Source organism: Hylobates moloch, unplaced genomic scaffold (assembly GCF_009828535.3).
Source record: "Hylobates moloch isolate HMO894 unplaced genomic scaffold, HMol_V3 SCAFFOLD_2, whole genome shotgun sequence".
Taxonomy (NCBI): domain Eukaryota; kingdom Metazoa; phylum Chordata; class Mammalia; order Primates; family Hylobatidae; genus Hylobates; species Hylobates moloch.
This window is the reverse complement of record NW_026652277.1, coordinates 38121641-38136552: the sequence shown is the minus strand read 5'-3', so window position 1 is coordinate 38136552 and position 14912 is coordinate 38121641. Positions and strand designations below refer to the sequence as shown.

Here is a 14912-nt window from a genome sequence, read left to right as displayed (position 1 = left end):
GTTTTTATGAAAGGAACATTGAAGATTAATCATACAAATTATAAATAATTTAGTAGAAGATATTTTATCCTTTTAATATAACTTTACAATTTTTAATTTTTTTTTCTCCTTAACCCTAGCCCACCAAGAAGACACATTGTGGAGCGCAATACAGAGTTTTATCATATACCCACTCACAGCGACGCCAGCAAGAAGAGACTGATTGAGGACACTGAAGACTGGCGTCCAAGGACTGGAACAACCCAATCTCGCTCTTTCCGAATCCTTGCCCAGATCACTGGGACTGAACATTGTAAGTGAATTTCTGGGTGTCCTAATGGAGGAATGTTTTTTTTTGCCACAGAGAGTAGCATTGAGACTGATTGGTAGTTGTCAGAAAACAACCCCGAGACGGTTTGCTTTTAAATTATGCTGTGCATAACATGGGTAATATAAATAAGACCCCAGGCCAGGCGCGGTGGCTCATGCCTGTAATCCTAGCGCTTTGGGAGGCTGAGGCAGGCAGATCATGAGGTCCTGAGTTCGAGACCAGACTAGCCAACATGGTGAAACCCCACCTTTACTAAAAATACAAAAATTAGCTGGGCATCTTGGCAGGCACCTGTAATCACAGCTACTTGGGAGCCTGAGGCAGGAGAATCATTTGAACTGGGGAGGCAGAGATTGCAGTGAGCTGAGATCACGCCACTGTACTCCAGCCTGGGCGATGGAGGGGCTCTGTCTCAAAAATAAATAAATAAATAAATAAAACACCAGCCCAGGAGAGTAACATTGAAAAGTATAGACGTAATAGTAGTTGTACTAACTATAATTCATAGGCAATAACAGGCTACTATGGAATTCGTTTTAGTGGCTCCACGGAAGTTGAACATTTGGTATTGATTGGTGCAGGTAATTGCTTAAGTGATTTTGTAGTTAAACAAAACAAACTAATATTGGATATTGCTTATTATGTTTCAGTGAAAGAATCTGAAGCCGATAATACAAAGAAGGCAAAGTAAGTTCTCTATCTTTTTGTCAATTGATTGTTTTCCTTTCACGAATGGTCTCAATTTAGTTTTTCAATTTGTCAAGTGTAATGGTATGGCATTTCGTCTTTGCAGCTAGAAGCTAAGCATTTAACTTTGGTGCCTTTTGTGTGACCTAAATGTACAACTTGCAGATTTTTAAAGTAGTAGATACTGTCTGGATTTTAAGGCTCGTTTTCCTTAGTATTGAAATAAGAAGTGGGCAGAAGGGTGTATTTCGGGGTGCTTTGCTAACAATACATATGTCTGTGAATGAGCTCGTGTGTTGTCTTGCAGTCACTTTATTTTGAACATAAAAATGTATGTTTCCAAGAGAGATCTATGGATTAATTGCTATATTTCTAAAAATGCTCTACCCTTAAAATGTTTGCCACTTAATAAAACAGCTATGTGAAATTAAGCTTTTATAAGGCATGTTTTCTGCATGATGGAATTAGTCTAGAACCTTTTTCCTTCTATTTCTTATGACTCTTCTATCACTCTTTTTTTTTTTTTTTTTTTTTTTTATTTCCACAGGGAAAAGATACCCCTTCACGTCTTTAGTCCCAAATACACAAAATTACGTGACTGGCACCATGAAGTTTCAGCACGTGCTCTTAACGTACAGTGATTTATGAGCCTTGCCCCCCAAGCAGCCAGCACATACCTTTTCATTTACTTTTTTTTCACCTTCATAGCAAAATCTGTATTAAATTTGCCTTATGAAAAAATAGAACTTTTTCTATACTTTTCTAACAATTTCCTATTGTTGTCAGAAAAGGAAGATGAACATGTTTTGTGCTAGTTGGTAGCTCACAAATGTAAAACCGAAAAAAAAAAAGAAAGAAAACTAAGGGACTAGATCTATTCAGTGGATTTGTATCTGTTTTTGTTGTTATTAGGGTAGTAACCTTGGAAAACGAATTATTTTCATAAGTTGAATTTGGTTAGTTGGTTGGTTGAAGCAGAGGATAATGAGCAAATAATGTCCTTGTCTAATTTGGAAAACACTTCCTTTATGTTACTAACATTTCCCAAGATTACTTTTTAAGTTCATTATTATGTAACATTCAAAGTTGATTGTAAATTATTCTAAATAAGTAAATATAAGGAGGCAAGAATAAACAGAGAAGACTTTATTAAAGAAGAGTGCGTGCATTGTAGATTTAGGTTTCTTTTAAAGTAGGCACTATTCAGGATGGCTCTATGAAGAGGAGGAGGTCCAGATTTGGCTCCTGAAAAAGGAAAGAAGAGAATTTTACCCCTATTTGCAATGGAGAAATACAGTATTCTTTGGTTTGGTTGGATTTGCAAATCCTATTTCCTATCAAAGGAAATATCTCTAAGCTAGTGAATATTTTTAGAGTGTAGACAATTTCTAGGTATTAATAAGATATGGAAAAGATAGCTTTGCTTTTTTTAATCAGAAGAACATAAAATAAATTACAATATGAATGATTATGAGGCATCAGAGAAATATTTTACTTAGTGATATAAACTACTATGCACTGCTGCTATTCCTAGGAAGCTGTGTTTTGGGCAATACATGGAAGCTAAATATATGACCAGAAATGCTTTCTGCCTTGTATTATGTTGTATTATATATTAGAGCTAAATTTAGTAATAAATGCATTTTGAAGTTTGGAAAAGTATTGCAATAAAGTTGCCTTTAACTTAGCTTTGTACTTGTTCTGTTTCCTTGAGGCTAGACACAGTGCCATCCAGGACTTGTTACAGTATAACTGGGTAAAATAAACAATTCTCTGACATTTCGTTTGGAAATCATTTTTAACTTTGTGAGATTACTAAAATATGGGTATAAAACATAGCAGGCCAGGTGCGGTGGCTCATGCCTGTAATCCCAGCGTTTTGGGAGGCCGAGGTGGGCAGATCACGTGAGGTTGGGAGTTCAAGACCAGACTGACCAACATGGAGAAACCCCATCTCTACTAAAAATACAAAAGTAGCCGGGCATGGTGGCACATGCCTGTAATCCCAGGTACTCGGGAGGCTGAGGCAGGAGAATCGCTTGAACCTGGGAGGCGAAGGTTGCGGTGAGCCAAGATTGCACCATTGCATTCCAGCCTGGGCAACAAGAGCGAAACTCCATCTCTAAATAAATAAATAAATAAATAAATAAATAAATAAATAAAACACGGTAAAGGATCATGTTTGATTTTTCCCCCTGAATTATTACAATATGTAGTATCCTATGTGAGTAACATAAGATCAGTTGACTGTTGTGCAACATAGAATTATTATTTGTGTGAAACTACTGCTGAAGGACCTTGCCTGCATTCAAGGGTCTATTTTTATTTTTCCAGGTATTCTTTCACGTTTGTGACATAATAGTCTAGTACAACTGCTTGACAATTTGGAGAAACTAACATTAATTTTAGATAGTGATTGATAAAATTTGGCCTGCCAAATGCATTTTAAAAATAATGCTAGGATTTATCTTTGCTCATTTCTAGTATACCTCATGGTATATGACATCTTTCTTTTGTCATATCAGTTCTTCTTCAGATACTAAGACAGAGGTCCTGCCTGCTTGTGTTTTTATGATGCTGACATCAATCCCAGTTATAACTGTGTCTCTGGCCTCTGTAAGAAAATCTACTTTCTTAGACCAGGCTTTCCTATATCCAGTAATTCTTCAGGATCCCAAAAGGTGATGTCTGAGAGATGATGGAATTAAAGCCTCATAAAAATAAATGGCGTGGTAGAGTAAACATGGTATTTTCCACCAAGAATCCAATTTCTAGAATAACTACAGAGTTGACAGAAAGAAGACTCAAAAGAACTTTAGGTAAATGGGAAATATTTTCCCTAATACAGACAAGATAACGTGTATAGAGTTACAGCTTAAAACAGATGCGGTTAAAATAAAAATTTAATACCTTGCTTAATTAAAAATGAAGTATTTCGTGTTTTATTAAAAGCATAGACTTAGATAAATGGAATGATCCATACTTGAGTATGAGGATAAATATTCAGCCAGGATCATAAAGGACATTCCATTTGACCCTGTCAGAAGATGAATTCCTGAGCTCAGTGAATCTCCTGGGACATTTTATATTCCTAGCTTAAATGCTAGCCAAAAATTATAAAAGCTTCTTGCAAAAATATTATTGTAAATCTAGTGACCTAATTTATGACTTGTTTTTGTTTGTCTCTCTTATACAGACTTTCTTCATTATAGGCTTGTTTTTAAAGTGAAATTGGGAAGTTGCTCTTAAGAATGTTTTCAACATTTCTTTCTTTCTTTCTTTTTTTGTTTTTTTAAATTTGAGACAGAGTTGTGCTCTGTCACCCAGGCTGGAGTGCAATGGCACAGTATTGGCTCACTGCAACCTCCACCTCCCAGGTTTGAGTGATTCTCCTGCCTCAGCCTCCTGAGTAGCTGGGATTACAGGCGTGCACCACCATGCCCAGCTAATTTTCATATTTTTTTTAGTAGAGACAGGGTTTTGCCATGTTGGCCAGACTGGTCTCAAACTCCTGACCTCCAGTTATCCGCCTGCCTCGGCCTCCCAAAGTGCTGGGATTATAGACGTGAGCCACCATGCCTGGCCTCAACATTTTTTTCTTACACTGTTTTACTCAGAAGACTGTCTCACATATGGTCCAATGTATTTTTGTTACCTCAAAATTTACAGTATTTGTGGAAACAAAAGCATTCCTTCATGCATCATTGTGCCCTTTAGGAAGGCTCAGATATATAGACATCTTAGAGTTTTTTTAATACAAATTGTGGTATTAGGACACAGAGTAGCAGTTCCTTCTTTTTTTTTTAAATTATTCAAAAATATAGAATGAATTGATTTTCCCTCCAGATATGTAATTTTGTAATTATTGTGTTTCTGATGTGTATTTAAAATCATATAAATCATAAATATTTATTCATTGCCAGCATTCATTCTTTCAGATGCGTAATTGCTGTATATGTAAATGCCAGGCACTAATCAATGTACTAGGGATACAGTAATGAATAACAGATAAATGTATAAGCAAGATGATCTGAGGTAATTGTGTTACCAAGATAATAAGTTAATATAAAATAAGTTTGGCTTAGTCAGGGAAGGATTACTTTAGATTATGTGGACCTCTGAGGAGATGACCTTACTGCCAGCAGCTAGGAGTGGAAAAGGAGTCAGCTGTGTGATGACTTGAGGGTGGGGAGACAAGTGTGGAAAGGAGCATGGCAAGAACACAGAACAGAAAGGTCAGTGTGGCTGGAGTCCAGGCTAGGCAGGGAAGCGTGCTAGAAAAACAGAACTCCTGCACCTAGACAAAACACTTATATTCCCATTCCTATCCATAGCATTTTAACTGGGAAATTATTATATCATATCTAACTGCTTGCAAATAAAATTAGAAAATGAAGAAGCAGGGAGGTTAGTCAGGCTGCTAATTGCAGTGCACTCACCTAGTTGGTACCAGCCCTGATTATTAACAATTTAATATTTTTCCTGTTGAGACCCAATGAAGACCTAGAAAAGAGAGGCATAAATACATGTTGGTAACATGTATATAGGGAACACAAACAGAATATTCTGCAGAGCATACATAAAGCCATACAGAAAATACGAAAACACTTTGGTGTATTACATTTGACATATGATGCTCTTCACAATAGTGATGAATTTGAGGATTTAGTCTTCTCTGTAAAATCTTGGCTAGAATTGTCTGGACACTTTGCTTTTGTTTATCCCATTCCAGAAAATTCCTTAAACCAAATAAATAATCTCCTTGCACATTCTTTCCAAAAGAGGGATCATAGCATTTTTTTCTTTGTTAGAAGTAGTACGAAGCAGCAAGTGGTAAATTCTGGGTTTTAGACTGAGATTTGTAACTCACTGATTACTTTCTGCCCCCAAGTTTCCACTTCTTTAAAATATGGAGTTGGAATCTGTGGCGGACACTGTGCTGCCCACTCAGATACCACTTCAGTAGAGGACTTGATACCTCTGCTGATGGGAGTGTCGTAGGCAGACAGCTTTCATGTGCCAGCCCCTTCACAAATCACCTCAGCTGCAGACAGTCCCTCTTCAAGGCCCTAGGCTTGGTGGTGCTGCCCACATGCAGTGAACTAATTGATAAGTGGGAAGAGAGGGAAGTAAAAAACCTGGTTATTTCATCCCAATTAAGACCAACTTGGAGGGACCATTCTGGCTCCAGAGCTGCTGTGGAGTCAGCTGAGGCTGTCCTAAGTTTTGTTTGGCAACTGCACCTCTCCTGCCCACTCCTGCTTCCTTTTCTGTCCTTTCCCCTTCACGGTTGTTGACCTAGAGGCATTTCTTAATAAGCATCCTGCATGCTAAGCTCTGCTTTCTGGAGAACCTGATCTGCAAAAGAATCATATTTTCGTAGACCCCAGTTTAGACCTCAATTGCACAGGTTCTCTTTTATTCATCTTCTCATCACTTTCTTTGCCTTGGTCCCTTCTCATCTTTTCTCCTTAAATCTTCAACCCAGATCACAAACACAGCATTTAGAAGTCTTCAAAGTAAAAGATCAGTTAAGGGAGGGCTGAAAGGCATGTGGAAGTCAAAAGGAACATGCATTTACTTTATTTTTTTGCCTTAAATTAAGGATGTTTATTTGTTGACTTCATCACAGGCAGCCTAAGAGTAATGAGCAAGCAAATGTATTTAGAAATCAAATATAATCAGAGATAGGTGAATGAAGCAATGAAATGAGAAGCTTCAAAATGGGAAATTAGGATTTACTGAGTAAATGTAATGAAACTTAAAACAGGAAAGCAGTACTTAGAATATTATGATTTTGCATGTTATAGTCTTCCATATATAGCATTGGGAATCTTATGTATTAGCCATTTAATTTCACTTAATAAATTTTGTTTGAACACATCTGTTTTCTTCACATCCTTAAAAGTTTACTTCTAGTTCTCTCCTGGGGAGATTCTGTTGCTGAGTAACCTTTGGAAATGTGTAGGGTAATGTACAGATACTAAAAGGAAGGAGGATGCTACTAGTGGCTAAGGATACTAAATATCTTGTAATGCACTGAAGAATCCCACAGACTGAAGAATCATCCAGCCCAATATGCCAGTTGTGTGCTACTGAGAATGACTGCATTGAGTGTAAATATTCCCTTTTCCAAGTTTTGGTTTTTTTTTGTTTTGTTTTGTTTTTTCAGACAGAGTCTCACTTTGTCACCCAGGCTAGAGTGCAGTGGTGCCATCATGGCTCACCGCACCTCAACCTCCCAGGCTCAAGTGATCCTCCCACCTCAGCCTCCCAAGTAGCTGGAACTACAGGCACACACCACTACACCTGGCTAATTTTTTGTAGAGGCAGGATTTCGCCATGTTGCCCAGGCTGGTGTCGAACTCTTGGCAATCTGCCTGCCTCAGCCTCCCAAATTCCTAGGATCGTAGGTGTGAGCCATCGCGTCTGGCCTAGATTTTCTTATTCCTTCCCACAATCATACATTCTCACCTACAGAGCGCCCTCTCTACTGCCCCACCCCACCCCACATTATTATATGAAATAATCTTGTCACCTCTGAACTTACATGCTACATAATTTTTATGTCTCATTTGACACTTGCGTTTCTGATTTGTCTTATGGATATTTGTCTACATGTCTGAAGTTTCCAACTAAAGTTTGAGCTCTTTAAAAACAAGAATCTTAGTGTAATAGTATAAATTGGAAGGAAAAGGCATTCTAGTAGTCATTGTATTTCTTCCTGGATGCAACTGTAGCTGTGTAAGTAAAGGCCTAGCTATTCAATGAAATGACTAATCTTGAAGGTGGTTATTAAGATTATAAAATTCATTTCTGGTAAACTCTTTCTTCAGTTAGAAATACACTGTTGTCAGTCAGTTTAGGCTGCCATAAGATACACAGACTGGTTAGGTGGGACAGTAGAAAGTTATTATCTCATAGTTCTGGAGACTGTAAGTTCTAGGTCAAGGTGCCAGCAGGGTTGGTGTCTGTTGAGGCCTTTCCTCATGGTTGTATATGGCCACTGTCTCACTGTGTCTCCTCATGTGGCTTTTTCTCTGTGGGGGCACAGAGGAAGAGTGAAAGCTCTGGGGTCTCTTCTCATGAAAGCTCTGGGGTCTCTTCCTCTCATGAGGACATCAGTTCTATTGGGTCAGGGTCCCACCCTTATGACTTCGTTTAACCTTAATTACCTCTTTAGAGGACCTATCTCCAAATAGTCACATTGGTGGTTAGGGCTTCAACATAGGAATAATGGAGGGATATAGTTCGGTCCATAACATACACTAACTGTCGTTGTATACTAATCCTCATTTTGACAGGTTATCATTTAAGAAAAAGTTATTCTTAAGTGGAATCATTGACTTGGACCCAATTGGAAGCATTTTTGTCACCTCTCTTGGTGCTTCATTTTTACCTTTGGATGACAGGTATCTGTCTCCATGTTCTCTTTCCTCAACTAGAGTATAAGCTCTTTGAATGTAAGAATTTTAGTATGCCCCACCATGTTTGGTACTAAAAGTTACTAATTATATATAATTGCATATTTTTCCAATTCTCTAATTGTTGAATTTTAGGGAAATTGTTTACAGCATGGCACACACTATCTCTAATGGAATATAAGTTCAATATAAATATCAAGACATTAAAATATCAAAACATTAATACCTATATTGAAAGTAAAGTGAAACCATACCTAAGTCACTTGAAAGGGGAATTGTACTTTGTTGGAGTAATCTAATTGCCAAAAGTTGACACTTTTTTCTTGATATTTTCTGTTTGTTAATTAGTGAAAGACTTTTTTTCATTAAATGAACATTTGTTTTTTAATGTCTTCCTTTGTGTTTTTGGTGTGTTTCAACATGAAGAGCATGGTGACTCCCGTGAGGAGAGAATAACAATTTTAGAAATAGGTATATGAGATGCTTAGTTAGTGCTCTGAATAGAAATACTAATAGAGAAAATTTTATCATTAATAAGGAAATGTTTAAATTTAAGAATCTAATCAACAACATTGATTTAGAAGAGGCAACAGCCATCTTATCAGTAACTATGAATAATAGAAAGTTACTAATAATATATGGCCTACCAGAATAGAGAATTATGGGAGACCATAGAAAATTTTATTTAGAGATAATTATGTTACACATGCACACACACACACACACACACACACACACACGTTTATGCCGAAAAATCATATTGTCAAAGTACATTTAAGTTAAAAAATGTTTTTCTTGATCTCACCATGTTCTCATTTCTTACTATAATATTAATATCAATCTATGTAGTTTCACATTTTTAATGCTATATATAAGTATAAAGTGGTATTTTAGTTTAGCAAAAGGATATCTAAAATAATGATCAAAACATATTTTTATCAGTCTTTATCTCCCTTGCTTAATGATGGATTCTGATTTTTCACATATTTATTATGGTTGTATTAGTCTGTTCTCATACTGCTATAAAGAACTACCTGAGACTGAGTAATTTATGAGGAAGCGGTTTAATTGACTCATAGTTCCACAGGCTTATCAGGAATCATGGGTGGGAGTCCTCAGGAAACTTACAATCATGGTGGAAAGTGAAGGGGAAGCTGGTACATCTTCACAGTGGTGGAGCAGGAGAGAGAGAGAAGGGGGAGGTGCCACACCCTTTTAAACAGCCAGATCTCATGAGAACAAACTCACTGTCACAAGAACAGCATGGGAAAACCACCCCAATGATCTAGTCACCTCCTGCCAGGTCCCTCCCTCAACACGTGGGGATTACAGTTTGACATGTGATTTGGGTGGGGACACAGAGCCAAACCATATCAATGGTTAAGAATTATAAGGTATGATATGGCTTCCCAATTGTCAACGAATTAAAATGCTCATTAGGAGAGGAGTGACTGCTTCTCCCTTTAGTAGAAAAACAATTCAAACTCAGGTTACCAGTTACAATACACAAACTGAAACAGTTATGTTGAGCGGGGAAATCATCTTATAGGCTATCTTCTAGCACCAAATAATGTCCACTTGATTTCTGGCTGAAGGCCATCAGAATGGAATTTTAGCACTGGAAGAACAGAGTTAAAGTTACTTCTTAAGGAGAAACCTGTTGCCTTTGTACATTCATTGAAAATTTAGAAAGCATAAATTACATATTTCTGAACATACTGTTTTGTAAGTTTTTTTTAAAACTTTGTTGATATTCATTGACCCACACAAAATAGATTAATGAAGAAATAGTTTGCTGACCCATCCCATGTCTTCATTATTGCTGTGTTTCACAAACATACTGGTGTCTTGTAACATATCCTTATTAAGTAAGACACATTAGTTGAGTATATTACCTAATGCTGCTATTCTTAATAAGCTATGCAAAGAAAGCAGGAATTATTCCCTAGCCTGATATTTGCACATATTTTCATGAGATAAGGATTAGCAATTGGACTTGCCCCAAAAAATAGAACACCAAGATACATTCCCACAGAATATGTTTGCCAACCTGTGAAAAAGACCACCTGTCAAAAAATGGTGTATATGATCAAGTAGTTTTTGTCTCTTGCAAAATATGGAATGTTTGTAATTGCTCTTTGATTTTCTGCTGGTTGAGTATACTGTTTTATGCAAATGCTGTTTTGCTGACTACAATGTAAAGGTCGCCATCTATTGAACATAAGTAATTACTACACTTCAGTTCCTTAGACTAGTACTTAAAAATTATTGAGCCAAGAAACATAGTTCCTATGTATTTTCACATCCAAATTGTTTAATTCTGTTTAATGCTGGAAATGCCTGTTGTTGTTGTTGTTGTTGTTCACCAAATTAAACTTGTACTATTAGCACTTATAAAGATCTGTTATTTATAAAAGTCAGTGTTCGTAATATGCCAAATTGGCTTTCATAATCCCAGAATATTCACCAAGTTCCTTAGAGGCAGAATTTTGTCAGACCAGTAATCCTTCTCTTATAATGCTGTTTGGATAAGTTGTTTTCCATTTCACCTTTAGAGAAGTAAATTACACAATCAAATTATTTTATTGAATTAAACCAGATAAAGAAACTTATGTTTACTAAAACTCAGTATTGAAGAAGACTCCTGCACTTTAGTGTTTTTTTTTTTTTTTAACTTCAAAAGAAATCACAACTTTAAAAGTTAATTAAGAGCATTGATAATAGGCGGTCTTCAAAATCATGGAAGCCTTAATTTCTATCTTTTGCTGCTATTCTATTTTATGTATTTCAGTCACATTGAAGGTTTTAGAAGTCCAAATTTTCTTACTTTTATATTATGTGAAGGTTTGTTTATTAGAATGATATGATTTTAAAAAAGAAAATTGAACCAATATATTATATAGTATAAAGCATATGACAGGTATGGATATTTAGACATCTTCATTTTCCTTTTAGTCAAATTAAAGAACTATCTACAAATTGCATTTATCTTAAAATTAGTCTCATGTGTCCATGTATTCTCTTTTGTGTTTTTCTATTTTTGTATCTATTAAAGGGTATTGTTTGAATGCTACTCCTGTGTCCAACTCTGTAATAGGTGTTCATCTCACAGATGCACCTAAATAACTACTCCCAAAGATTCTGAATTTATATCTTTGAACAGAAGAATGTGTTAAAACTAAGATGACACCTGTTGCAGAATTTTCAAGTTAGTAGTACACACTTATTTTGCCTCTTCACACACTTTATTCTTTATCCTGATAGGCTAATAATTTATAAGAAGAAAAAAAATTGAGAATAAATTTCTGAAAGATTTTAATGTCTTCAGGTAGCTGTATATCACTGGTTAGACAGTGAGTGAACTTGAAGCTTTAATACAGAGAAGTAACACTTAAGCAAATTTGGTGGAATCAAGTTTAACCTTGGCTTACAGCAGTGGAATCACATACTTGCTAAAATCAGCAAAGCTCTTAGCAGGGATGTTGGAGCAGCATCACAGGTATGTTTAAAAAAAGTACACCCACCAACAGTAAAACCAAAAATCCTTTATATATGAAAGGTAAAACAATCAGATAACATGTATTCAAGGGATAAGTAAAAAACAGAAGTGATGTTGTCAAGGGTGATTAGGAAACTAATAAATGCTCTGTGTTGAAAGACATAGCAGATAAAAATAACCAAAACCCGGAGGTGTATTTATATCCTGGAGGGATTTGAAGCCCCAGATAGAAAGTGATTCTAAATGGTTCTCACTAGACTCTTTTTCTTAATGACTTACAGCTCAGGGTATGTAGAGGACTTACAGATGAGATTCACTGAGTACTATCTGTGTTTGTTTCAAATCCTGGATGGGAAAGAAAATAGAAGAGTGGTAAAAGGAAAATATAGTACTGATTTTCAAAAAAGAAAAGAAAGTTAACTTCTAACCATAAACTAATTTCAACTTGAGATCATCTGGAAAAAAGTCAAGCAGGCATTCTGAAAAGCATGGCTAGTAAGCACTGAGAAGAGGAGGGCAGAATTGCCAAGACCCAGACTAAGTTCTCAAGAAACACATCACATCCAACTTAACGTATTTTGGATAGATTGGGGGAGATGTTAATTTTAACAATTCATCAAAGAAAGGCCCTTAAAATCCCTTTGAATTTAATAATGAAATGAGGTTTATAAGTATGTTTTTAAATGCATAAAAGGTTGAAGGAGTTTAACCAAAGAATATTGTTTAAAGGATTAATTAGTGACTTGGATGAGGAGATCCACAACTTGCTGCCCATATTTGTGAGTACCATGAAGCAGGGAGATATAGCATACGTGTTCAATAACCAATAAGGTTGGCAAAACTAAATATTAAAGAAGAAGTAGGAATTTTAAAAGAAAATAAACCCAGTAAGAGTTAGTCATGTCATATGGCTCCTAAAATGATAAGCAATAGTTCTGTTCTGCACTAGTAAATCCCACCTGGTGGCATATTATGCTAGTTCTTGACATTAATCTCTGACAATTACATAGATAATCCCAAGAAAATCAACTGAAGACTCACTGAGACAATTAAGCTGTCTTTGGGTGAGAAGCAGTTATATGAGTAGTTGATATTAGACGATAATCTGGGCTGGTTCTTTGACCTAAATCCAAGCGGGTCTTTTCCTCTAAGCATTCTCCTTTAGTCTCAGGCCTCTCTTATTAGCAGTGGCCCCTGCTCATGTTTAGCATATATTATATATAATAAATACATCCAACAAATGTTTATGAGGCACTTATTTGTGCTGGTTTCTAGGAAAATGAAGGTGCTATTATGAACTTAGTCTAGTAGAGCAGACATGCAATGAAAAAGGAAAATAAGGAAATAATATAGTTTTAGGTTATGATATATTCTGTAAAGTAATATAGTACAACATGAATATAATGAGGGGAGGGGAAGAGTAAGGTCATTAGACTCTAGTTAGAGAAAAAGAAAATAATTTGAGCTGAAATGTGAGTGCCCTGAAAGAGTCAGTCATGAGGATGTGGAGATGTCCTCTCCAGGCAGAAGGAACAGCAAATGCAGAGTCCCTGAGACAGGAATCAGTTGGTGTGTTTAAGGAACTGAAAAAGAGCCATTATGAATGGGGCATAGTAAATACGAGAGAGAACGATAAGAGATTACGTGAAGTAGTCAGGGGCCAGATTATTGACTGCCTTGTAGGTTATGTTAAGGAGTTTAGATTATTTTCCTAATTAAATGAGAGGCCCAATATAGGACTGTAGTCATAGGAGTAACATCTGATGTATATTTTTAACAGACCACCCTGAATACTATGGAAAATTAATTGTAAGGGAGAAATAATGGAAGCAGGAGACTGTTATGAGTATCCCCATAGTTCAGGTAAGCAATGTAGTGGCTGTGGAGATGGAGCGCATTGGATAGGTTTGTATTTTAGAGGAAGAGCTGATAGGTGTATAGGAATATTGAGGTGGAAAATTGGTAAGTCAGTGAATTTGTAAAGAATTAGTTCAATTGATGAGAGTTAATGAGATTGGTCAGAGTCAATTTGGTACAGTAAAAAAAGCTAATAGAATCGAGAGAGAGCAGACTGAGTCAGGAAAAAAAAAGGGTCCTTAAAATTTAGATTTCAGACGTGTTGTACTTGATGAAAAATTAAAGGTTATGAATTTTGGAGTGCATGCTGATATATGCCAGGTGTAAGGCTTAGCCTTAGGGGACTATGTCATTAAAGTGAAGAAATCAAAGAATTTAATAGAAAAATTATTTATTCAGTGATCATGCATGATTATTGAAATAATCATGAGAGATTGTTGGAATGGGGTAAAGAGGAAGGCAGTCAGGAGCTAAAACAAACAGTGGGTGAGGTAGAGACAAGACAGTGGGAAGGCCATATAGTGAACGGTGTAGTGAGCCTCCAAGGACTTGGGATTTTGGAGGCTCAAAGATGACTGATAGTAGTTAAAACATAATGAGGAGGGCACTTGCTCCATCTCCAGGTTTATAAGAATAAGGCATATGAAAGAAAAAGCAACATCTGTTTGAAGAGACTGTAAAGAAGGTATAGTAAAACAGTAATGGATTTGTGAGGGCTGTGACAGATGGTGAAGTGATTCGATTAGGAGATGCACAAAGCAGTGAAGAAATAAGAGTCCAGGAGATGCTGGATGACCCAAGGGATTTGAATTTCTGGTTGTGGCAGGTAAACAAGGGTAAGTGGGAAGCATGATGTGATTAATCCTCAGAGTCCATTACAGGAAAATGGATACTAGAATGTAAGCTTCATAAGGACAGGAAATTAGACAATAGGATGTGTGAAGGTGCTTGACACAAAGTGGGAATTCAAGTAATTGTTTTTTGTTATTGAATTAATGAGTGAATGCAATGAGCGATTGAATGGGTGCGTTTGGGACATATGATCCAGAATATTTGGCTAGTGAGTGTGTAGCCACTTGGCAATTGTTCTGTAATGCCAACAGGACACTCTCACTGGAGCCTGAGGTACTGTGCT

At 36.4% G+C, this 14912-nt stretch overlaps 1 protein-coding gene across 14 annotated transcripts in view; it reads left to right on the top strand.

Moving 5' to 3' along the window:
* PDLIM5 (PDZ and LIM domain 5) overlaps nt 1–14912 on the top strand; it is a 221016-nt gene that overhangs the window by 136404 nt on the left and 69700 nt on the right. For 11 of the 14 annotated variants that reach the window (XM_032137535.2, XM_032137775.2, XM_032137748.2 and 8 more), the window contains 2 exons: nt 120–292; nt 961–997. In XM_032137535.2, the coding sequence (XP_031993426.1) occupies nt 120–292; nt 961–997 (210 nt within the window). Of the gene's footprint in view, nt 1–119; nt 293–960; nt 998–1544; nt 2781–14912 lie in introns of those variants that run through there. The other 3 variants (XM_032138131.2, XM_032138043.2, XM_032138215.2) reach the window with 2 other exon arrangements.